General features: G+C 41.5%; 3 protein-coding genes across 3 annotated transcripts; all 3 read left to right on the plus strand.

Moving 5' to 3' along the window:
* The first annotated feature begins 4,641 nt into the window (after positions 1-4,641).
* LOC121005679 (protein kinase C theta type-like) lies at positions 4,642-7,879 on the plus strand. The gene is made up of 9 exons (XM_040438455.1): positions 4,642-5,038; positions 5,799-5,899; positions 6,064-6,231; positions 6,323-6,414; positions 6,572-6,634; positions 6,772-6,901; positions 7,059-7,214; positions 7,609-7,737; positions 7,838-7,879. Exons 1-9 carry the CDS (start codon positions 4,642-4,644, stop codon positions 7,877-7,879), a joined length of 1,278 nt encoding a protein of 425 aa, XP_040294389.1.
* A 4,109-nt stretch (positions 7,880-11,988) lies between these two features.
* Positions 11,989-15,232, plus strand: LOC121005680 (protein kinase C theta type-like). The gene is made up of 9 exons (XM_040438456.1): positions 11,989-12,385; positions 13,161-13,261; positions 13,418-13,585; positions 13,677-13,768; positions 13,926-13,988; positions 14,126-14,255; positions 14,413-14,568; positions 14,962-15,090; positions 15,191-15,232. Exons 1-9 carry the CDS (start codon positions 11,989-11,991, stop codon positions 15,230-15,232), a joined length of 1,278 nt encoding a protein of 425 aa, XP_040294390.1.
* Positions 15,233-21,692: 6,460 nt separating this feature from the next.
* Positions 21,693-24,939, plus strand: LOC121005681 (protein kinase C theta type-like). The gene is made up of 9 exons (XM_040438457.1): positions 21,693-22,089; positions 22,850-22,950; positions 23,124-23,261; positions 23,383-23,474; positions 23,632-23,694; positions 23,832-23,961; positions 24,119-24,274; positions 24,669-24,797; positions 24,898-24,939. Exons 1-9 carry the CDS (start codon positions 21,693-21,695, stop codon positions 24,937-24,939), a joined length of 1,248 nt encoding a protein of 415 aa, XP_040294391.1.
* Positions 24,940-25,507: the final 568 nt, after the last annotated feature.

Below are 25,507 nucleotides of genomic sequence, written 5' to 3' on the forward strand. Positions count from 1 at the left end.
CATGACAGCCAACATGATGCCATGCCATCAAGCAAAAGGGCGCCAAGCGGAAATTCCAGGGCTCTCTACAGATATATGGTCCGGAGCCTTGTTTGTTCTGTTACCTCTCTCTGTCTTTTCTACAAGTAGAAGACTATGGGAAGATAGCTGATAGTTCATCAGTTTGTTTTTAATGCTGCAGTTTTGTCATGGTAGTTGGGAGGTTCTGATAGCAACCGGAGACTTATAATGCTCAGCTGTATATCCAAATGGACAGAGAAGTGAGACAGAAAACAACTAAAGTAATACAGTGTGATAAGACAGCTTGTTGGCTAGCAAACTAGACAACCCCTTTACTTTCTTTAAGCCTTATCGGTTAAAATTGATAAACCAAGAGGTTCCTTTAGCGCTGTCTGCCATCATCAACCCAGTAGTGGATATTCCGATGCCCCCAGAGTATCCACAGATATATTCCTCCAAAATGCCTGCCATAGAGATGCGCGCAGCTCAATCTCGTTCAAGTGAATGGAGTTAAGCTGCGATACCAAGCAGTTGGCTAAGTGTTTACTAAATTGTTGAAATTATAGGAGACATCTTTTTAGCTTTGCTACGACATTAATTAACTCTGAATTTATTTCCTATTGTTTCTATAACGCCAACATGTTCTTCAGCGCCGTACAAAGTGAACTGAAGAATCCAGAGTAAACCCACGCAAACGCTTTATGTCACCACATTATCAAATATATGTCAGTATACAAATAGAGGATTTCCTGCTCTATAATAATTGAACCCCTTTTTTTTTGCATTTTGATGATTTAGCATATCAAGAAAAGGAGGTATTTCCCACTATTATGTCAAGGTGACTGCCCGGGCATTATCATTGTACCCACCTGTGATACAGATCTACGCTCCCTTTACGCCTGCTGGCATCAGAATGAACTACAATCTCCTTTCAGTGTTGCAATCAAACCCGATTGATTGGGAATCAGTATAGAGACAGCCCAGAACATGACAAAGGTAAGCCTTAACTGGGAGCAAAACATACCAGCATGTAAAAACCTGTCGGGCATTTTTAAGTAAAAATGATTATTGTTTGATACACTTCCTATCAATGTGTACATTTGTGGCATGATGGCGTCAATACCATATGGAACATGCTCATGAGCTGAGCCTGCCCCTTATGTTGCAAGTGCCTTCTGTATAATACAGCTGACACCCTCCACACTGACCTGAAAGAGAATAAGCCATGGTCAATAGCTACTGTAGCATCCGAGCCATTTAGTCAGGGGGCGATCCGACACCCGGCACCAACATGATCAGCTGTTTTGAGTTGCCACAGCGGGCCAGACAGTGTATGGATGGGAGCAGAAGGCTCTATATACTGTGTAGTTTACTGAAGCTCAGTTCCCATTCACTACACTGTGTACGAAGCTGTCTATCTACAGATCCGTGCAATGTACAGTCTGAAACAGCTGATTGTGGGGGAGCAAAGTGTCAGCAGATCTGAACCTGTGTACTGGCTCGCATGTTGCATGTGCATTTCTCAGCTGAACGTATCGTTGTTGGCCCCTGTATGTTCATATATACCCACATTGCTGAGAAAAATGAAGTTTTCATATAAGCAAATGAGCCTCAAGGAACAGCGGGGGTGTTGCCGTTACACCTAGAGCCCTGCTCTCTCTGCAACTGTCGCACCCTCTAGACTTTGATTGACAGGGCCAGGCAGGTGTGAGAACGTTTACATTGCCTAGCCCAAGTGCGGTGGGTGCAGCAGTTGCAGAGAGAGCAGAGCCTCTTGGTTTAGTGGCATTGGCAACGCCCCCATTGCTCCTAGATCAGGGATGGGCAAACTCGGCCCTCCAGCTGTTTTAAAGCTAAAAATCCCATCCTTCCCAGTCTGCTTACAGCTATCAGCCTACAGCAGGGCATGATGGGATTTGTAGCTTTAAAACAACTGGAGGGCCGAGTTTGCCCATCCCTGTCCTAGAGGCTCATTTGCATATATGAAAACTTCATTTATCTCAGCAATGTGGGTATATATGAACATGGCACCGACACAGATGCCTTTAGATGCCAAGAGCAACAGGTCAGTCAGTCTCATAGGTACAGACCTACTGACAGATGCCCTTTAAGCAATAAATCATCAGTGGCCTCCAATATACAGTTCCCTCAGCTGTTACAAAATATCACTTATATCAGTGATGGGGAAGCTTTTAGAGACCGAGTGCCCAAACTGCAAAACCAAAACCCACGTATTTATTGCCAAGAGCCAACATGACAATTTAACCTGAATACCAATATAGTACTTTATCTTTATCATTTAGCTATAATATCCGGCCTACATTCAGTGCGCTGCCTGTGCCGTTCATAGTGCGCCCTGCGCTGATGAATGTCAGGAAAAATCTAAGGCATATTGTTACACCATATACTTTTTTTCCAGGGCGCGAGTGCCCACAGAGAGGACGCCGAGTGCCGCCTCGGGCACCTGTGCCATAGGTTTTCCAGCACTGATTTATATGGATAAATCCATCAATAAAGCAGCAGAATATTTTATCCCTCATCCAGAAATTACATCACATGGCGTGTTACTCATCCAAACAGCAGTTATTGTATAACCTAATACATATTGTTCAGGGAAAAGAGCTTGCCTACATTAACTAGATGGTTGCATCCCAGATTACAGGTTTCATGTTTTTACAATTATCTTTATGGGATGGAACATAATCCATATGCATCCACGGGTAGAGATAACCAACACAAAGCCTGACATAAAAGTTTTTTGCTATATGTTCGATATATTGTAATAAAAATTACATGTAGCAATGTCACATCCAGCCCAGCAATAATAAACCACATTAGAGTACATTTCACACCGTGAAAGAAACACCCATTAAAAATGGATAAACTACGTTTTTTATGGCCATTTTGCATCAGTGTGTGCATCAGTATTCTGGCCATTTATCTGTTTTTAATTGCCGATTTGCATTACATTTTAAAAGCCATTAAAAATTTCATAGGCTTTTTTTTTAATACCAACCCCAGTGCGCTCAGTATATATAATGCTCACCGACAGTGCCTCTCAGTATAGATATTGCCTCGAAATATATATGATGCCCCCCATAATTTCCATAAATAGATAATAGTTTTCTGTGTCCATCAGTATAGATAATGCTCCCAATAATGCCTCCCAGTATACACAGTGCCCTCCATAGTAGATCCTCCAGAATAGATAATGGGTCATTTTGAGGTGAATATAAAAGGCCTATTTTTTTTTTTTTTTTCATGATGTACCCATTTTAGACAGCCATTAAACGGCTGTACTCCAATCCAAACGAATGTTAAAAACAGTCTCAATGATTTCATTGTCGTCCATCTGGCTGTGAGATCAGCCAAAAATAAGACATGTCCTCTCTGAAAGCTGCGATTCACTGGCTTTTGAAAAAAAGAGCCATATGAGTAGCCCAATAGAGGTGCATCTAAAGCGTTTATTAAAATTTAAATAATGCACATGTATGGCATCTCATATATTTGTGTGAATTTCTATTTTAAAACTAAGTGAATGCAGGAACTGGGCAAAAATGAATGGCAGTGACACAGGGTCAAATCTGTACAATAACTCCATGACCAATAACCCTGGCACTTTTTCTTGACTGAAAGTGCACTCTTAGGCTACTTTCACACTTGCGGCAGAGTGATCCGGCAAGCAGTTCCGTCGCTGGAACTGCCTGCCGGATCCGTCAAACCGTATGCCAACTGATGGCATTTGTAAGACTGATCAGGATCATGATCCATCTTACAAATGCATTGAAATGCCGGATCCGTCTTTCCGGTGTCATCCGGAAAAAACGGATCCGGCATTTATTTTTTTCACATTTTTTTCGGTCTGCGTATGCACAAACCGGAAGGACAGATCCGGCATTCCGGTATTTTGAATGCCGGATCCGGAACGAATACATTCCTATGGGAAAAAAAATGCCGGATCCGCCATTCAGGCAAGTGTTCAGTTTTTTGGGCCGGAGATTAAACCGTAGCATGCTGCGGTTATATCTCTGTCCTGATCAGTGAAAAAGATTGAATTGATGACATCCTGATGTATCCTGAATGGATTGCTCTCCATTCAGAATGCATGGGGATAAAACTGATCAGTTCTTTTCCAGTATAGAGCCCCTAGGATGGAACTCTATGCCGGAAAAGAAAAAAGCTAATGTGAAAGTACCCTTAAATGCACTCTTAAAAATGGTCTCATTGATTTCAATGTGAAAACAGCCAAAAATAGAACATGTCCTAATTTTTGTTTCCCGCTGTTCGGTAGTCTTTAAAAAAAACAGCCATATGAGTAGCCCAATAGACTTTAATTGGTACCAAAAAACGGCTGTGTGACGCCCGTTTTGCACTTTTGGGTGAATGAGGCCTAACTCTAACTTCATTTAACTTAATGGAATTCAAAAGGTAAATTCAACCTAATTGTTATTTGTGCAAACTATACACGCTTACATTTTAAAAACCCTAGTGGGCAGAAAGGTTATGATGGCACCCATCAGAGAGTGGTGACATCACAATGTTCTTTTATGACATCATATGGTTCTAGAATGCTGTCCAGGCAAAATTACCGTTCACTGTTCAACTAGCAACTTCTGTGAACTGATTACAAATATTGCTAATATGGGGTCTTCAAAAAAAATTCAAGAAGACCCTAAATCAAATGGAAAGAGGAAGAGAAGTAGAGATGGGTCAAAGTCATCAGGACCCAAAAATAAAAGACCATGTCCTAAAGAGGAACATGGCGAGAGAAAAAAGAGTAATGGAGATGGGTCTAAGTCATCAAGGCCCAAAAACAAAAGACCATGTCCCAAAGAGGAACATGGAGACAGAAAGAGAAGTGAAGATGGGTCAAAACCATCAGGGCCCAAAAAGAAAAGACCATGTCCCGAGGAGATACATGGCAAAAATGCAAAGAAAGAATCTAAAAAAAGGAAGAGGGAAGATAGCTCATGTGGCTCCTTGAAAAGACCTAAAACTGGCGGATCAAAGGCCAAGGAGGAAGAGGAGCCAAGGCCAGGTAGAGAGAGGGAAAGGGATTTCTTAAAATGGCTTGTTGTATATGACAAATACATTTACAATCCAGTTGTAATTAGAGTTGATGGGAGAACCAATAGACAACAGAATTTTAAAGATTTGCTCATCGCTATGAATTTCTTTTAACCCCCTTAAAGGGATTGTCTCACTTCAGCAAATGGCTTTTATCCTATAGACAAAGTTAATACATGGCACTTACTAATTTATTGTGATTGTCCATATTGCCTGCTTTGCTGTCGGAATATGCGGGGTGCATCAGGGTGTCCAGGGATAGGTTCAAGGGCGGAGTACATCCACCATCAGGGTTTATTTAAACCAAATTATTTTGTGCCCTATCTGGAATTACAAAAATGTCATTTTATCTGATAATTATTAAAGTTATGTTTTATCTGCGCTTTCAGTCATAGAAGTATTCTTTGGTTTCTAATTATATTAAAGATTTCACTGATTTGCTTAAGTCACTACTGTCAGTTAAGTAATAGTACGTCATTGAGTGGGAAGGGAATAATCTTATAGCATCCGTCCTGAAAACCAGGCGTGATTTTTTAATTTGGAGAAGCTTGGAATTGTTGATGACTAGCAGCCAGATATTAATATAAGACCCTTTAAAGCAAACATTTACAGGGTTTTTTCAAAACTCCTTTGAAATCGGTGCCTCTTTTCATCAATTGTGCCCTCTTATTATAATGTAACAGGGATAATACTGCCTAATAAGTAAATAATATCTTATTGTATTCCATCAGGACCGAGCAATGTCCCTCAAAGCTGCCCTACAGAAGAAAACCGAATTTCCATCAATAGGTTTACATTTGGGCGAATGATTGGCCAAGGAGCCTATGGAAAAGTAAGTGACAACATAAAAAATAAAAAAAAATATATATATATATATATATATATATTAAAAAATATATATATATATATAGTATAATATAATATAGTACACACATGTATATTGCTATATTCTCTGATCTTGACACCCATCACCCTTATGTCTTCTGTCCTACATAGGTCTTTCTAGCATCAGACAACATCACCAAGAAGATGCTAGCAATAAAAATTGTGACCAAAGGACTTTCAGCTAAAGCAGAAAAACAGCTCCAGCTGGAAAAAAAAATCCTTCAGCTGACATCTGAAAGTCCTTTCTTGGTGAACAGCTGTATGACTTTCCAAACCAAGGTAGAGCCATGAATGATGTGATTCATTGTATGTTATCTGAAATATAGGTAGAATGAATATCAATGTCTCTTCTATCTTCAATTTATCATAGAAGCACTGGTGTTTTGCTATGGAGTATGCTTCTGGAGGAGATCTAAGAAGCCACCTCAGAAAAAAAGAACGTCTCCCAATCACCAGTGCCAAGTAAGTTCAATGGTTTTATGGTTAACGTTCTTAATTGATTTTAGTTCCCAATAACTTTACTATAAACCCCCATCCGTAACAAGTCTGTACATAATATCCAATCATATAATCTGAAAGATCTAAGAACTAACATCTTCTCTTATATCCTCTCCAACAGATTCTATGCAGCTGAGATAACATCAGGCCTCCAGTTCCTGCACACAATGGGTTTCATCCATCGGTATATCAATTTCTTTACTTTAATAGCCATTTTCTGCTTGATTTGTAATATTGTCACATCACTGTGCTCCTTCGGTCTCACAAGGACACTGGGTACAGAAGAATAGTTGAGAACAATCTTAACTTTTTATTTTACAGAGATATAAAACCATCAAACATTTTGATTGACGCCTCAGGTCATCTTAAAATAGCTGACTTTGGATTGGCCATCAATAATATGGATGGATTAAACAAAAATGCAGGAACACCGGGCTACATGGCTCCAGAGGTTAGTGTATAGAGAGTGAAGCAATAAACTATAGTGAGACTGATAGATATATAGACTCCATACATAGGGAATACTAGGTGCTGCCTCATGTATCAAAACAGACAAACTGCCCTAGTTGTCCATAACATGTAATAAAGTCTTCGCTTCTTCTTGACAGATCATTGCAGGGAAGAAGTACAATGCAGCTGTTGACTGGTACTCCTTTGGCATTGTCCTTTACCAGCTGACAACAGGAGAAAAAACCTGCAACTGCAAAGTGTCAGAATTACCTGAACATAATCTTGACACTGAGACGGAGAACATCATTGAGGAGGTGAGGAAGAGGAGATGCTTACTTCTGAGGACAGGGATGTTATACACAATGACCGTGTCGTTTTCAGTAAGAGAGGGCATTATACATTTAAGTCTTCATGTTGATGCCCCATAACAGTGGTAGCCAAAGGAGATCATGATCTCCTCAATGTGAAACTTGAAAGCAGACACCATTAAATCTCAAGAAGAGAGAAGCAGCACTGTCATGTATGAATTAGACCTGAAAGGCTGCTGTCTCTACTATGGGGACATAGTTCTTTAAAACTTAATATGGAACTGATACAAGACTAGGGAGGGAATTACAGTGAGCTACCACTGTCAAAGTGGGCATCACCTATGGCCCCTCCATTATATTTTATATCCAGACAATAATCATGGACTGTTTTGATTTACAGCTACTGTGCGAAGACCCAAGCAGACGACTGGGCATAAATGGCTGCATAAGGCAACATCCCTTCTTCCAGCAAATAGATTGGGGGGATCTGGAAGATCTTAAAATGCCACCACCATTCATACCAGGCAACGTAAGTGCATAGAAGTTTGTAACCAGAAATTATTTACAAGATGTACAATTACTAACTTGGAACAGTATTGTATCTCATATACGATATTATCTATCTGCAGCCATCAGAGAAAAACCCTGGACTCCAGGCCCCTCAGGAGTAACTATGCTGGCAGCCAGTAGAAGTCCAAGTTCCAGCCAACAGGAACTCCATTTATGACGTCAGTACTCTCAAAAGTAATATGATGTCAACAGCAATTATCCATAAGACTTGTCTGCTACAAACCCATACAGCACAGCTCCTTACATCAGTGATATACTCCCTGCAACTATTCTTCTGGAGTCTAAAGTGACCTTCAAAAGTGTCCCTATCTCGCTACTTTATAAAGAACTCCTTCACAGGACTCGTGCAGCCTGTTATGCGAGATTTAGTGGACCTATACCGGATTTGACTTCAAGCCTTTGAGAACCCATGATAGTTCCTGAGCTGTTAAGTTCTCCTGCTGAGGAAGGCAAGGAAAGTGTGGAGATGATGTAAGAAAAATCTCCTATCGACATCCGTTTACACCTTGCTAGTTCAATTTACAACAAATGGAGAATGCTCAAACCCCTAGTGGATGTTCTCATGGCTAAACTCGGATGTGACTTATCTCAATGGGTTAATAACTTTCTGGAACAAAAATTGACTTTGAACATCAGACAGTCTTCAGGTTCTTTTATGGACAGAAAAGTGGCACACATTTAAGACCGGACATAGGTAATTGATCCAGGGATTTATTCCGATTGCCATATTTGGAGTCAGGAAGGAATTTTTTTTCCCCCCAAAATGAGGACAATTGGCACTTACCTCATAGGGGTTTTGTTTCGCCTTCCTCTGGATCACAAAAGGCTTGAATAAAAAAAAAACTATATTCAGCCACGTTACTTGTGTACCTAAGTGTGCCAATGAGCTATGAACCGAAGACAAAAGACGGAAAGTTAACCCGATGACTACTACTCACCGGATTATGACAATTTACCTGGACTGACCTTCACCGGATTTGACCTCACCATACCGATTGTGACTCTTCATCATGCTGCTCATGACCATCTTGCCGTCTCCTGCTGTCAACACCAATACCATCATATGCTCCCCCCCATATAACATCTAAAAGTGACCATAATAAATAATTTACCATCAAACTGTTCTCTTGAGAATTTCTGCCAAAATTTGAAATAAAGAAAAATCCAAGACTGCAGGAGATGCCCTCTCCTAAATCAGTGTTAGGAAAATTATTCTTGCCAGCAGACTATCTATAAGTATTCTAATTCTTTGTCAGGGAATTTAGCTGATATAATCCTGATTGAGAATTTTATTTTCATACAATCTAAAGCTGCCGGACATTCACCAGTCAATGGCAGCTCACCCCAGTCTATTGGTCTGAATTAACTACACATTGTATTGGGTTAAAAAGACCAGTGATGATACGACTAAAAGATGCTGCATATTCTATTAATTACATTTTATATAATAAAAATATTGCAGTCTGCGTCACTCAGCGTTGGTACTGGATGTTCGTCAAAATCATAAAGAATTTAGTGTGTAATATGGTTTTAGGGTTGTATATTCCATTTAGGGAAAATAATAATGGTTTTGCAAAGAAAAATATTCTGATACCATATAGTGTTTGGAAGGTTAGCTATTATATGTTAAAGGATGTAATAGGGTTGGTGGTATGGTGTGGGTACTATAGATTGTGAAGTCAGGGTTAAACTGAAGGGTACGCTTGGGTAGCGGTGATAAAAACTATAGCATAATGATTCATATAGCACAAATTTGAGCAGGACCTTTTACTGTTAAAGGACCTGCGGTCATCTGTGAGGTTCCCAAGGCAAGTGAAATGGCCGCTTTGTGAAGTGATGGCCATGACAGCAAGTGTGGTGGAAAGGGGGTCTCCATGCAAAATAAGTGAGCATTAATAGAGGCCACAGACTAGGCCAGAGGTCTACAGAGCATGTATTGTAGGAGAGTCTCCCTCCTTATACAGTGGGCGTGGGACCAGAGACGAGTTGGCAGCAGAAAACTGCAGCAGCCATGATAAGCAACAACTAACTAGTTGATGTAAAGTGTTGGAAGACCAGGAATTTCCTTCCACGCCAAAATATCAGGTGTAGATGAACCAATGCCCTGACATTTGCATCATTCCCTGGGAACACTGGAGGAGCAGCAGGATATATACCCTAACTGTGACGGGCTTCAAGAACACAGGATACTTTGAGCTAAGGCACTTGATGCTAAGAGGCCTGAACACCCCCACTAGATCAAGGATGTCCCCTTGGAGCTATCAACAGTCTGTATATTTACAATAAGTACTGTGCACCCGAATGAAAACCGATATGTCTACTTTGCCTTTAAGAGACTGCATAGTATGTTGTCATATTGAGCGAGAAAACCATAAAAAAAATGTGTACCTGCTAATGTGATGACAATCGGTGGAGAGATCAACATGTAAATATTGTACAGTAAAGTTTTCTTTACTACAAAAATATACACTCCTCTGTCTGCATTTTTTGCGCCTTTCAAAAAACCTGCCTAGTGGATAAGCAAGGGCCTTCACACTCCTTTGTGTGTCAATATGTAGCTGTTTGATATTAGTCCCGCGGTTCCCAGTCCTAAGTCCTAGACTTTTGCTAGTTTGCACATTGCTTTTTGGAGCATGGAATTATTTTTTGGCACCACAACAAAAAATTACTGGATGAGTCTTTACATATTATCACTCCACACTTCTAATGTTGCATCAACATATTTACAATCAATTATTGCCACCTAACCGTTTGTTACCGGTAACTGCTCATGGTTAAACAGAGGGCATGCAGCAATCATCCCCTCTGTATGGTGAAAAGAGATCTGCCAGCCAAACATGCTCATTCATTGGATAATCTGTGGTAGGTTTATACAGTACAATTATTTGGTATTAGTTTTCTTACGAATGCTGGTACCCCATATTTGCCATGATTGTCGGCCCGTGGCTTTATGTAACTGTACCTTGGCCTGTGAGAAGGAATTGTGAATATGACATGAGGCTTGACCTGCACCCTATTTATCGAGCTTTAGAGGTGCATCTGAAGCTTTTATCAACATAATGCACATGTATGGCATCTCATATATTTGTGGGAATTCCTATTTTATAACTAAGTGAATGCAGGAACTGGGCAAAATGAATGGCAGTGACACAGGGTCAAATCTGTACAATAACTCCATGACCAATAACCCTGGCACTTTTTCTTGACTGAAAGTGCACTCTTAGGCTACTTTCACACTTGCGGCAGAGTGATCCGGCAAGCAGTTCCGTCGCTGGAACTGCCTGCCGGATCCGTCAAACCGTATGCCAACTGATGGCATTTGTAAGACTGATCAGGATCATGATCCGTCTTACAAATGCATTGAAATGCCGGATCCGTCTTTCCGGTGTCATCCGGAAAAAACGGATCCGGCATTTATTTTTTTCTAATTTTTTTCGGACTGCGTATGCACAAACCGGAAGGACAGATCCGGCATTCCGGTATTTTGAATGCCGGATCCGGAACGAATACATTCCTATGGGGAAAAAAATGCCGGATCCGCCATTCAGGCAAGTGTTCAGTTTTTTGGGCCGGAGATTAAACCGTGCATGCTGCGGTTATATCTCTGTCCTGATCAGTCAAAAAGACTGAATTGATGACATCCTGATGTATCCTGAATGGATTGCTCTCCATTCAGAATGCATGGGGATAAAACTGATCAGTTCTTTTCCAGTATAGAGCCCCTAGGATGGAACTCTATGCCGGAAAAGAAAAAAGCTAGTGTGAAAGTACCCTTAAATGCACTCTTAAAAATGGTCTCATTGATTTCAATGTGAAAACAGCCAAAAATAGAACATGTCCTAATTTTTGTTTCCCGCTGTTCGCTAGTCTTTAAAAAAACAGCCATATGAGTAGCCCAATAGACTTTAATTGGTACCAAAAAACGGCTGTGTGACGCCCGTTTTGCACTTTTGGGTGAATGAGGCCTAGCTCTAACTTCATTTAACTTAATGGAATTCAAAAGGTAAATTCAACCTAATTGTTATTTGTGCAAACTGCTTACATTTTAAAAACCCTAGTGGGCAGAAAGGTTATGATGGCACCCATCAGAGAGTGGTGACATCACAATGTTCTTTTATGACATCATATGGTTCTAGAATGCTGTCCAGGCAAAATTACAGTTCACTGTTCAACTAGCAACTTCTGTGAACTGATTACAAATATTGCTAATATGGGGTCTTCAAAAAAAATTCAAGAAGACCCTAAATCAAATGGAAAGAGGAAGAGAAGTAGAGATGGGTCAAAGTCATCAGGACCCAAAAATAAAAGACCATGTCCTAAAGAGGAACATGGCGAGAGAAAAAAGAGTAATGGAGATGGGTCTAAGTCATCAAGGCCCAAAAACAAAAGACCATGTCCCAAAGAGGAACATGGAGACAGAAAGAGAAGTGAAGATGGGTCAAAACCATCAGGGCCCAAAAAGAAAAGACCATGTCCCGAGGAGATACATGGCAAAAATGCAAAGAAAGAATCTAAAAAAAGGAAGAGGGAAGATAGCTCATGTGGCTCCTTGAAAAGACCTAAAACTGGCGGATCAAAGGCCAAGGAGGAAGAGGAGCCAAGGCCAGGTAGAGAGAGGGAAAGGGATTTCTTAAAATGGCTTGTTGTATATGACAAATACATTTACAATCCAGTTGTAATTAGAGTTGATGGGAGAACCAATAGACAACAGAATTTTAAAGATTTGCTCATCGCTATGAATTTCTTTTAACCCCCTTAAAGGGATTGTCTCACTTCAGCAAATGGCTTTTATCCTATAGACAAAGTTAATACATGGCACTTACTAATTTATTGTGATTGTCCATATTGCCTGCTTTGCTGTCGGAATATGCGGGGTGCATCAGGGTGTCCAGGGATAGGTTCAAGGGCGGAGTACATCCACCATCAGGGTTTATTTAAACCAAATTATTTTGTGCCCGATCTGGAATTACAAAAAAGTCATTTTATCTGATAATTATTAAAGTTATGTTTTATCTGCGCTTTCAGTCATAGAAGTATTCTTTGGTAGCGTCAATATGACTATCTAATTATATTAAAGATTTCACTGATTTGCTTAAGTCACTACTGTCAGTTAAGTAATAGTACATCATTGAGTGGGAAGGGAATAATCTTATAGCATCCGTCCTGAAAACCAGGCGTGATTTTTTAATTTGGAGAAGCTTGGAATTGTTGATGACTAGCAGCCAGATATTAATATAAGACCCTTTAAAGCAAACATTTACAGGGTCTTTTTAAAACTCCTTTGAAATCGGTGCCTCTTTTCATCAATTGTGCCCTCTTATTATAATGTAACAGGGATAATACTGCCTAATAAGTAAATAATATCTTATTGTATTCCATCAGGACCAAGCAATGTCCCTCAAAGCTGCCCTACAGAAGAAAACCGAATTTCCATCAATAGGTTTACATTTGGGCGAATGATTGGCCAAGGAGCCTATGGAAAAGTAAGTGACAACATAAAAAAAATATATATATATATAAAAAAATAATATATATATATATATATATATATATATATAGTATAATATAGTACACACATGTATATTGCTATATTCTCTGATCTTGACACCCATCACCCTTATGTCTTCTGTCCTACATAGGTCTTTCTAGTATCAGACAACATCACCAAGAAGATGCTAGCAATAAAAATTGTGACCAAAGGACTTTCAGCTAAAGCAGAAAAACAGCTCCAGCTGGAAAAAAAAATCCTTCAGCTGACATCTGAAAGTCCTTTCTTGGTGAACAGCTGCATGACTTTCCAAACCAAGGTAGAGCCATGAATGATGTGATTCATTGTATGTTATCTGAAATATAGGTAGAATGAATATCAATGTCTCTTCTATCTTCAATTTATCATAGAAGCACTGGTGTTTTGCTATGGAGTATGCTTCTGGAGGAGATCTAAGAAGCCACCTCAGAAAAAAAGAACGTCTCCCAATCCCCAGTGCCAAGTAAGTTCAATGGTTTTATGGTTAACGTTCTTAATTGATTTTAGTTCCCAATAACTTTACTATAAACCCCCATCCGTAACAAGTCTGTACATAATATCCAATCATATAATCTGAAAGATCTAAGAACTAACATCTTCTCTTATATTCTCTCCAACAGATTCTATGCAGCTGAGATAACATCAGGCCTCCAGTTCCTGCACACAATGGGTTTCATCCATCGGTATATCAATTTCTTTACTTTAATAGCCATTTTCTGCTTGATTTGTAATATTGTCGCATCACTGTGCTCCTTCTGTCTCACAAGGACACTGGGTACAGAAGAAAAGTTGAGAACAATCTTAACTTTTTATTTTACAGAGATATAAAACCATCAAACATTTTGATTGACGCCTCAGGTCATCTTAAAATAGCTGACTTTGGATTGGCCATCAATAATATGGATGGATTAAACAAAAATGCAGGAACACCGGGCTACATGGCTCCAGAGGTTAGTGTATAGAGAGTGAAGCAATAAATTATAGTGAGACTGATAGATATATAGACTCCATACATAGGGAATACTAGGTGCTGCCTCATGTATCAAAACAGACAAACTGCCCTAGTTGTCCATAACATGTAATGAAGTCTTCGCTTCTTCTTGACAGATCATTGCAGGGAAGAAGTACAATGCAGCTGTTGACTGGTACTCCTTTGGCATTGTCCTTTACCAGCTGACAACAGGAGAAAAAACCTGCAACTGCAAAGTGTCAGAATTACCTGAACATAATCTTGACACTGAGACGGAGAACATCATTGAGGAGGTGAGGAAGAGGAGATGCTTACTTCTGAGGACAGGGATGTTATACACAATGACCGTGTCGTTTTCAGTAAGAGAGGGCATTATACATTTAAGTCTTCATGTTGATGCCCCATAACAGTGGTAGCCAAAGGAGATCATGATCTCCTCAATGTGAAACTTGAAAGCAGACACCATTAAATCTCAAGAAGAGAGAAGCAGCACTGTCATGTATGAATTAGACCTAAAAGGCTGCTGTCTCTACTATGGGACATAGTTCTTTAAAACTTAATATGGAACTGATACAAGACTAGGGAGGGAATTACAGTGAGCTACCACTGTCAAAGTGGGCATCACCTATGGCCCCTCCATTATATTTTATATCCAGACAATAATCATGGACTGTTTTGATTTACAGCTACTGTGCGAAGACCCAAGCAGACGACTGGGCATAAATGGCTGCATAAGGCAACATCCCTTCTTCCAGCAAATAGATTGGGGGGATCTGGAAGATCTTAAAATGCCACCACCATTCATACCAGGCAACGTAAGTGCATAGAAGTTTGTAACCAGAAATTATTTACAAGATGTACAATTACTAACTTGGAACAGTATTGTATCTCATATACGATATTATCTATCTGCAGCCATCAGAGAAAAACCCTGGACTCCAGGCCCCTCAGGAGTAACTATGCTGGCAGCCAGTAGAAGTCCAAGTTCCAGCCAACAGGAACTCCATTTATGACGTCAGTACTCTCAAAAGTAATATGATGTCAACAGCAATTATCCATAAGACTTGTCTGCTACAAACCCATACAGCACAGCTCCTAACATCAGTGATATACTCCCTGCAACTATTCTTCTGGAGTCTAAAGTGACCTTCAAAAGTGTCCCTATCTCGCTACTTTATAAAGAACTCCTTCACAGGACTCGTGCAGCCTGTTATGCGAGATTTAGTGGACCTATACCGGATTTGACTTCAAGCCTTTGAGAACCCATGATAGTCCCTGAGCTGTTAAGTTCTCCTGCTGAGGAAGGCAAGGAAAGTGTGGAGATGATGTAAGAAAAATCTCCTATCGACATCCGTTTACACCTTGCTAGTTCAATTTACAACAAATGGAGAATGCTCAAACCCCTAATGGATGTTCTCATGGCTAAACTCGGATGTGACTTATCTCAATGGGTTAATAACTTTCTGGAACAAAAATTGACTTTGAACATCAGACAGTCTTCAGGTTCTTTTATGGACAGAAAAGTGGCACACATTTAAGACCGGACATAGGTAATTGATCCAGGGATTTATTCCGATTGCCATATTTGGAGTCAGGAAGGAATTTTTTTTCCCCCCAAAATGAGGACAATTGGCACTTACCTCATAGGGGTTTTGTTTCGCCTTCCTCTGGATCACAAAAGGCTTGAATAAAAAAAAAACTATATTCAGCCACGTTACTTGTGTACCTAAGTGTGCCAATGAGCTATGAACCGAAGACAAAAGACGGAAAGTTAACCCGATGACTACTACTCACCGGATTATGACAATTTACCTGGACTGACCTTCACCGGATTTGACCTCACCATACCGATTGTGACTCTTCATCATGCTGCTCATGACCATCTTGCCGTCTCCTGCTGTCAACACCAATACCATCATATGCTCCCCCCCATATAACATCTAAAAGTGACCATAATAAATAATTTACCATCAAACTGTTCTCTTGAGAATTTCTGCCAAAATTTGAAATAAAGAAAAATCCAAGACTGCAGGAGATGCCCTCTCCTAAATCAGTGTTAGGAAAATTATTCTTGCCAGCAGACTATCTATAAGTATTCTAATTCTTTGTCAGGGAATTTAGCTGATATAATCCTGATTGAGAATTTTATTTTCATACAATCTAAAGCTGCCGGACATTCACCAGTCAATGGCAGCTCACCCCAGTCTATTGGTCTGAATTAACTACACATTGTATTGGGTTAAAAAGACCAGTGATGATACGACTAAAAGATGCTGCATATTCTATTAATTACATTTTATATAATAAAAATATTGCAGTCTGCGTCACTCAGCGTTGGTACTGGATGTTCGTCAAAATCATAAAGAATTTAGTGTGTAATATGGTTTTAGGGTTGTATATTCCATTTAGGGAAAATAATAATGGTTTTGCAAAGAAAAATATTCTGATACCATATAGTGTTTGGAAGGTTAGCTATTATATGTTAAAGGATGTAATAGGGTTGGTGGTATGGTGTGGGTACTATAGATTGTGAAGTCAGGGTTAAACTGAAGGGTACGCTTGGGTAGCGGTGATAAAAACTATAGCATAATGATTCATATACAGTAGGTGTTTGTGAGATTGTGCTTTCAGCACGACAGCGTCGCGCTGATACTCGGCGACGTGGTGCCGAGATCTCGCACTCACTGGGATAGCGACAGCACATCCCAGCAAGCGCGTCATAGAAGAGGCGGGAGATCCGACTTGGATTCCCGCCAATTCTACACGTGTGCGGCGTTTGTTATGAATCCTGAGGGGGAAGTCCCCGCCGGATTTTAAATAAAAATCCGGCCTGGGTCCCGCCCTCAGGAGCATACCGGGCCCTTAGGTCTGTTATGGGTTGTAAGGAGAGCCCCCCCTACGCCGAAAAAAACGGCGTAGGGGGTCCCCCTACAATCCATACCAGACCCGTATCCAAAGCACGCTACCCGGCCAGCCAGGAAGGGAGTGGGGACGAGCGAGCGCCCCCCCCCCCTCCTGAGCCGTACCAGGCTGCATGCCCTCAACATGGGGGGTTGGGTGCTCTGGGGCAGGGGGCGCACTGCGGCCCCCCCACCTCAGAGCACCCTGTCCCCATGTTGATGAGGACAGGGCCCCTTCCCGACAACCCTGGCCGTTGGTTGTCGGGGTATGCGGGCGGGAGGCTTAACGGAATCTGGGAGCCCCCTTTAATAAGGGGGGCCCCCAGATACCGGCCCCCCACCCTAAGTGAATGAGTATGGGGTACATCGTACCCCTACCCATTCACCTGCAAGAAAAGTGGTAAAAACACAAATAAACCACACAGTGTATTAAAATATTTTATTTTTCTGCTCCGGAGGCCGCCCCCTGTCTTCTTTATTAGCTCTTTTACCAGGGGGGGCTCTTCTTCTTCCGATATCCCGACGGGTCTTCTCCGCTATCCGGGGGGGTCTTCTCAACTCTCCGGGGTTCTCCTTCTGTCTTCTCCTTCTGTCTTGTTGTCTCCTTCTGTCTTCTGTCTCCGGGGGGGGCTCTTCTTCTTCCGATATCCCGACGGGTCTTCTCCGCTATCCGGGGGGGTCTTCTCAACTCTTCGGGGTTCTCCTTCTGTCTTCTCCTTCTGTTCTTCTTCTGTCTTCTCCTTCCTTCTTGTTGTCTCGGCGCACCCCGATTCTTCTCTCTGTTGTTGACTCGGCGCACCCCGGTTCTTCATCTCGCGAGACGAAGAATCGGGGTGCGCCGAGTCTCGCGAGACGAAGAACCGGGGTGCGCCGAGTCAACAACAGAGAGAAGAATCGGGGTGCGCCGAGTCTCGCGAGACGAAGAACCGGGGTGCGCCGAGACAACAAGAAGGAAGGAGAAGACAGAAGAAGAACAGAAGGAGAAGACAGAAGGAGAACCCCGAAGAGTTGAGAAGACCCCCCCGGATAGCGGAGAAGACCCGTCGGGATATCGGAAGAAGAAGAGCCCCCCCCGGAGACAGAAGACAGAAGGAGACAACAAGACAGAAGGAGAAGACAGAAGGAGAACCCCGGAGAGTTGAGAAGACCCCCCCGGATAGCGGAGAAGACCCGTCGGGATATCGGAAGAAGAAGAGCCCCCCCTGGTAAAAGAGCTAATAAAGAAGACAGGGGGCGGCCTCCGGAGCAGAAAAATAAAATATTTTAATACACTGTGTGGTTTATTTGTGTTTTTACCACTTTTCTTGCAGGTGAATGGGTAGGGGTACGATGTACCCCATACTCATTCACTTAGGGTGGGGGGCCGGTATCTGGGGGCCCCCCTTATTAAAGGGGGCTCCCAGATTCCGTTAAGCCTCCCGCCCGCATACCCCGACAACCAACGGCCAGGGTTGTCGGGAAGGGGCCCTGTCCTCATCAACATGGGGACAGGGTGCTCTGAGGTGGGGGGGCCGCAGTGCGCCCCCTGCCCCAGAGCACCCAACCCCCCATGTTGGGGGCATGCAGCCTGGTACGGCTCAGGAGGGGGGGGGGGGCGCTCGCTCGTCCCCACTCCCTTCCTGGCTGGCCGGGTAGCGTGCTTTGGATACGGGTCTGGTATGGATTGTAGGGGGACCCCCTACGCCGTTTTTTTCGGCGTAGGGGGGGCTCTCCTTACAACCCATAACAGACCTAAGGGCCCGGTATGCTCCTGAGGGCGGGACCCAGGCCGGATTTTTATTTAAAATCCGGCGGGGACTTCCCCCTCAGGATTCATAACAAACGCCGCACACGTGTAGAATTGGCGGGAATCCAAGTCGGATCTCCCGCCTCTTCTATGACGCGCTTGCTCTCCATCGCGGCAAGCCAGCTCGGCGCTGGCTCCCGCGATGGGGCTCGTATGTGCTCAATCTCGCCGAGAAATACGGCGAGATTGACACAAAATCGGGTTCACCTACTGTAGCACAAATTTGAGCAGGACCTTTTACTGTTAAAGGACCTGCGGTCATCTGTGAGGTTCCCAAGGCAAGTGAAATGGCCGCTTTGTGAAGTGATGGCCATGACAGCAAGTGTGGTGGAAAGGGGGTCTCCATGCAAAATAAGTGAGCATTAATAGAGGCCACAGACTAGGCCAGAGGTCTACAGAGCATGTGTTGTAGGAGAGTCTCCCTCCTTATACAGTGGGCGTGGGACCAGAGACGAGTTGGCAGCAGAAAACTGCAGCAGCCATGATAAGCAACAACTAACTAGTTGATGTAAAGTGTTGGAAGACCAGGAATTTCCTTCCACGCCAAAATATCAGGTGAGATAGCAGTGTTGGAAAGGTAGAAGTAGTAGGATTAATTCCACTGGGCCTGTAGATGAACCAATGCCCTGACATTTGCATCATTCCCTGGGAACACTGGAGGAGCAGCAGGATATATACCCTAACTGTGACGGGCTTCAAGAACACAGGATACTTTGAGCTAAGGCACTTGATGCTAAGAGGCCTGAACACCACCACTAGATCAAGGATGTCCCCTTGGAGCTATCAACAGTCTGTATATTTACAATAAGTACTGTGCACCCGAATGAAAACCGATATGTCTACTTTGCCTTTAAGAGACTGCATAGTATGTTGTCATATTGAGCGAGAAAACCATAAAAAGATGTGTACCTGCTAATGTGATGACAATCGGTGGAGAGATCACCATGTAAATATTGTACAGTAAAGTTTTCTTTACTACAAAAATATACACGCCTCTGTCTGCATTTTTTGCGCCTTTCAAAAAACCTGCCTAGTGGATAAGCAAGGGCCTTCACACTCCTTTGTGTGTCAATATGTAGCTGTTTGATATTAGTCCCGCGGTTCCCAGTCCTAAGTCCTAGACTTTTGCTAGTTTGCACATTGCTTTTTGGAGCATGGAATTATTTTTTGGCACCACAACAAAAAATTACTGGATGAGTCTTTACATATAATCACTCCACACTTCTAATGTTGCATCAACATATTTACAATCAATTATTGCCACCTAACCGTTTGTTACCGGTAACTGCTCATGGTTAAACAGAGGGCATGCAGCAATCATCCCCTCTGTATGGTGAAAAGAGATCTGCCAGCCAAACATGCTCATTCATTGGATAATCTGTGGTAGGTTTATACAGTACAATTATTTGGTATTAGTTTTCTTACGAATGCTGGTACCCCATATTTGCCATGATTGTCGGCCCGTGGCTTTATGTAACTGTACCTTGGCCTGTGAGAAGGAATTGTGAATATGACATGAGGCTTGTCCTGCACCCTATTTATCGAGCTTTAGAGGTGCATCTGAAGCTTTTATCAACATAATGCACATGTATGGCATCTCATATATTTGTGGGAATTCCTATTTTATAACTAAGTGAATGCAGGAACCGGGCAAAATGAATGGCAGTGACACAGGGTCAAATCTGTAAAATAACTCCATGACCAATAACCCTGGCACTTTTTCTTGACTGAAAGTGCACTCTTAGGCTACTTTCACACTTGCGGCAGAGTGATCCGGCAAGCAGTTCCGTCGCTGGAACTGCCTGCCGAATCCGTCAAATCGTATGCCAACTGATGGCATTTGTAAGACTGATCAGGATCATGATCCGTCTTACAAATGCATTGAAATGCCGGATCCGTCTTTCCGGTGTCATCCGGAAAAAACGGATCCGGCATTTATTTTTTTCAAATTTTTTTCGGTCTGCGTATGCACAAACCGGAAGGACAGATCCGGCATTCCGGTATTTTGAATGCCGGATCCGGAACAAATACATTCCTATGGGAAAAAAAAGGCCGGATCCGCCATTCAGGCAAGTGTTCAGTTTTTTGGGCCGGAGATTAAACCGTGCATGCTGCGGTTATATCTCTGTCCTGATCAGTCAAAAAGACTGAATTGATGACATCCTGATGTATCCTGAATGGATTGCTCTCCATTCAGAATGCATGGGGATAAAACCGATCAGTTCTTTTCCAGTATAGAGCCCCTAGGATGGAACTCTATGCCGGAAAAGAAAAAAGCTAGTGTGAAAGTACCCTTAAATGCACTCTTAAAAATGGTCTCATTGATTTCAATGTGAAAACAGCCAAAAATAGAACATGTCCTAATTTTTGTTTCCCGCTGTTCGTTAGTCTTTAAAAAAACAGCCATATGAGTAGCCCAATAGACTTTAATTGGTACCAAAAAACGGCTGTGTGACGCCCGTTTTGCACTTTTGGGTGAATGAGGCCTAGCTCTAACTTCATTTAACTTAATGGAATTCAAAAGGTAAATTCAACCTAATTGTTATTTGTGCAAACTGCTTACATTTTAAAAACCCTAGTGGGCAGAAAGGTTATGATGGCACCCATCAGAGAGTGGTGACATCACAATGTTCTTTTATGACATCATATGGTTCTAGAATGCTGTCCAGGCAAAATTACCGTTCACTGTTCAACTAGCAACTTCTGTGAACTGATTACAAATATTGCTAATATGGGGTCTTCAAAAAAAATTCAAGAAGACCCTAAATCAAATGGAAAGAGGAAGAGAAGTAGAGATGGGTCAAAGTCATCAGGACCCAAAAATAAAAGACCATGTCCTAAAGAGGAACATGGCGAGAGAAAAAAGAGTAATGGAGATGGGTCTAAGTCATCAAGGCCCAAAAACAAAAGACCATGTCCCAAAGAGGAACATGGAGACAGAAAGAGAAGTGAAGATGGGTCAAAACCATCAGGGCCCAAAAAGAAAAGACCATGTCCCGAGGAGATACATGGCAAAAATGCAAAGAAAGAATCTAAAAAAAGGAAGAGGGAAGATAGCTCATGTGGCTCCTTGAAAAGACCTAAAACTGGCGGATCAAAGGCCAAGGAGGAAGAGGAGCCAAGGCCAGGTAGAGAGAGGGAAAGGGATTTCTTAAAATGGCTTGTTGTATATGACAAATACATTTACAATCCAGTTGTAATTAGAGTTGATGGGAGAACCAATAGACAACAGAATTTTAAAGATTTGCTCATCGCTATGAATTTCTTTTAACCCCCTTAAAGGGATTGTCTCACTTCAGCAAATGGCTTTTATCCTATAGACAAAGTTAATACATGGCACTTACTAATTTATTGTGATTGTCCATATTGCCTGCTTTGCTGTCGGAATATGCGGGGTGCATCAGGGTGTCCAGGGATAGGTTCAAGGGCGGAGTACATCCACCATCAGGGTTTATTTAAACCAAATTATTTTGTGCCCTATCTGGAATTACAAAAATGTCATTTTATCTGATAATTATTAAAGTTATGTTTTATCTGCGCTTTCAGTCATAGAAGTATTCTTTGGTTTCTAATTATATTAAAGATTTCACTGATTTGCTTAAGTCACTACTGTCAGTTAAGTAATAGTACGTCATTGAGTGGGAAGGGAATAATCTTATAGCATCCGTCCTGAAAACCAGGCGTGATTTTTTAATTTGGATAAGCTTGGAATTGTTGATGACTAGCAGCCAGATATTAATATAAGACCCTTTAAAGCAAACATTTACAGGGTTTTTTCAAAACTCCTTTGAAATCGGTGCCTCTTTTCATCAATTGTGCCCTCTTATTATAATGTAACAGGGATAATACTGCCTAATAAGTAAATAATATCTTATTGTATTCCATCAGGACCGAGCAATGTCCCTCAAAGCTGCCCTACAGAAGAAAACCGAATTTCCATCAATAGGTTTACATTTGGGCGAATGATTGGCCAAGGAGCCTATGGAAAAGTAAGTGACAACATAAAAAAATATATATATATATATATATATATTAAAAAAAATTATATATATATATATATATATATATATATATATATATAGTATAATATAGTACACACATGTATATTGCTATATTCTCTGATCTTGACACCCATCACCCTTATGTCTTCTGTCCTACATAGGTCTTTCTAGCATCAGACAACATCACCAAGAAGATGCTAGCAATAAAAATTGTGACCAAAGGACTTTCAGCTAAAGCAGAAAAACAGCTCCAGCTGGAAAAAAAAATCCTTCAGCTGACATCTGAAAGTCCTTTCTTGGTGAACAGCTGCATGACTTTCCAAACCAAGGAAGAGCCATGAATGATGTGATTCATTGTATGTTATATGAAATATAGGTAGAATGAATATCAATGTCTCTTCTATCTTCAATTTATCATAGAAGCACTGGTGTTTTGCTATGGAGTATGCTTCTGGAGGAGATCTAAGAAGCCACCTCAGAAAAAAAGAACGTCTCCCAATCACCAGTGCCAAGTAAGTTCAATGGTTTTATGGTTAACGTTCTTAATTGATTTTAGTTCCCAATAACTTTACTATAAACCCCCATCCGTAACAAGTCTGTACATAATATCCAATCATATAATCTGAAAGATCTAAGAACTAACATCTTCTCTTATATCCTCTCCAACAGATTCTATGCAGCTGAGATAACATCAGGCCTCCAGTTCCTGCACACAATGGGTTTCATCCATCGGTATATCAATTTCTTTACTTTAATAGCCATTTTCTGCTTGATTTGTAATATTGTCACATCACTGTGCTCCTTCGGTCTCACAAGGACACTGGGTACAGAAGAATAGTTGAGAACAATCTTAACTTTTTATTTTACAGAGATATAAAACCATCAAACATTTTGATTGACGCCTCAGGTCATCTTAAAATAGCTGACTTTGGATTGGCCATCAATAATATGGATGGATTAAACAAAAATGCAGGAACACCGGGCTACATGGCTCCAGAGGTTAGTGTATAGAGAGTGAAGCAATAAACTATAGTGAGACTGATAGATATATAGACTCCATACATAGGGAATACTAGGTGCTGCCTCATGTATCAAAACAGACAAACTGCCCTAGTTGTCCATAACATGTAATGAAGTCTTCGCTTCTTCTTGACAGATCATTGCAGGGAAGAAGTACAATGCAGCTGTTGACTGGTACTCCTTTGGCATTGTCCTTTACCAGCTGACAACAGGAGAAAAAACCTGCAACTGCAAAGTGTCAGAATTACCTGAACATAATCTTGACACTGAGACGGAGAACATCATTGAGGAGGTGAGGAAGAGGAGATGCTTACTTCTGAGGACAGGGATGTTATACACAATGACCGTGTCGTTTTCAGTAAGAGAGGGCATTATACATTTAAGTCTTCATGTTGATGCCCCATAACAGTGGTAGCCAAAGGAGATCATGATCTCATCAATGTGAAACTTGAAAGCAGACACCATTAAATCTCAAGAAGAGAGAAGCAGCATTGTCATGTATGAATTAGACCTAAAAGGCTGCTGTCTCTACTATGGGGACATAGTTCTTTAAAACTTAATATGGAACTGATACAAGACTAGGGAGGGAATTACAGTGAGCTACCACTGTCAAAGTGGGCATCACCTATGGCCCCTCCATTATATTTTATATCCAGACAATAATCATGGACTGTTTTGATTTACAGCTACTGTGCGAAGACCCAAGCAGACGACTGGGCATAAATGGCTGCATAAGGCAACATCCCTTCTTCCAGCAAATAGATTGGGGGGATCTGGAAGATCTTAAAATGCCACCACCATTCATACCAGGCAACGTAAGTGCATAGAAGTTTGTAACCAGAAATTATTTACAAGATGTACAATTACTAACTTGGAACAGTATTGTATCTCATATACGATATTATCTATCTGCAGCCATCAGAGAAAAACCCTGGACTCCAGGCCCCTCAGGAGTAACTATGCTGGCAGCCAGTAGAAGTCCAAGTTCCAGCCAACAGGAACTCCATTTATGACGTCAGTACTCTCAAAAGTAATATGATGTCAACAGCAATTATCCATAAGACTTGTCTGCTACAAACCCATACAGCACAGCTCCTTACATCAGTGATATACTCCCTGCAACTATTCTTCTGGAGTCTAAAGTGACCTTCAAAAGTGTCCCTATCTCGCTACTTTATAAAGAACTCCTTCACAGGACTCGTGCAGCCTGTTATGCGAGATTTAGTGGACCTATACCGGATTTGACTTCAAGCCTTTGAGAACCCATGATAGTCCCTGAGCTGTTAAGTTCTCCTGCTGAGGAAGGCAAGGAAAGTGTGGAGATGATGTAAGAAAAATCTCCTATCGACATCCGTTTACACCTTGCTAGTTCAATTTACAACAAATGGAGAATGCTCAAACCCCTAATGGATGTTCTCATGGCTAAACTCGGATGTGACTTATCTCAATGGGTTAATAACTTTCTGGAACAAAAATGGACTTTGAACATCAGACAGTCTTCAGGTTCTTTTATGGACAGAAAAGT

The sequence above is a fragment of the Bufo bufo genome, chromosome 6 (genome assembly GCF_905171765.1).
Source record: "Bufo bufo chromosome 6, aBufBuf1.1, whole genome shotgun sequence".
Classification (NCBI taxonomy): Eukaryota; Metazoa; Chordata; class Amphibia; order Anura; family Bufonidae; genus Bufo; species Bufo bufo.

Bases quoted from the DNA above. Each gene is read 5' to 3' on its own strand.
- LOC121005681 (XM_040438457.1), top strand. From the start codon at position 21,693: ATGGGGTCTTCAAAAAAAATTCAAGAAGACCCTAAATCAAATGGAAAG. The intron at 22,951-23,123 runs GTAAGTGACAAC...TGTCCTACATAG, and splicing joins GCCAAGGAGCCTATGGAAAA to GTCTTTCTAGCATCAGACAA. The intron at 24,798-24,897 runs GTAAGTGCATAG...ATCTATCTGCAG, and splicing joins CACCATTCATACCAGGCAAC to CCATCAGAGAAAAACCCTGG.
- LOC121005680 (XM_040438456.1), top strand. From the start codon at position 11,989: ATGGGGTCTTCAAAAAAAATTCAAGAAGACCCTAAATCAAATGGAAAG. The intron at 13,769-13,925 runs GTAAGTTCAATG...TCTCTCCAACAG, and splicing joins CTCCCAATCCCCAGTGCCAA to ATTCTATGCAGCTGAGATAA. The intron at 14,256-14,412 runs GTTAGTGTATAG...TCTTCTTGACAG, and splicing joins CGGGCTACATGGCTCCAGAG to ATCATTGCAGGGAAGAAGTA.
- LOC121005679 (XM_040438455.1), top strand. From the start codon at position 4,642: ATGGGGTCTTCAAAAAAAATTCAAGAAGACCCTAAATCAAATGGAAAG. The intron at 5,039-5,798 runs GTAGAGAGAGGG...GTATTCCATCAG, and splicing joins GGAAGAGGAGCCAAGGCCAG to GACCGAGCAATGTCCCTCAA. The intron at 6,902-7,058 runs GTTAGTGTATAG...TCTTCTTGACAG, and splicing joins CGGGCTACATGGCTCCAGAG to ATCATTGCAGGGAAGAAGTA.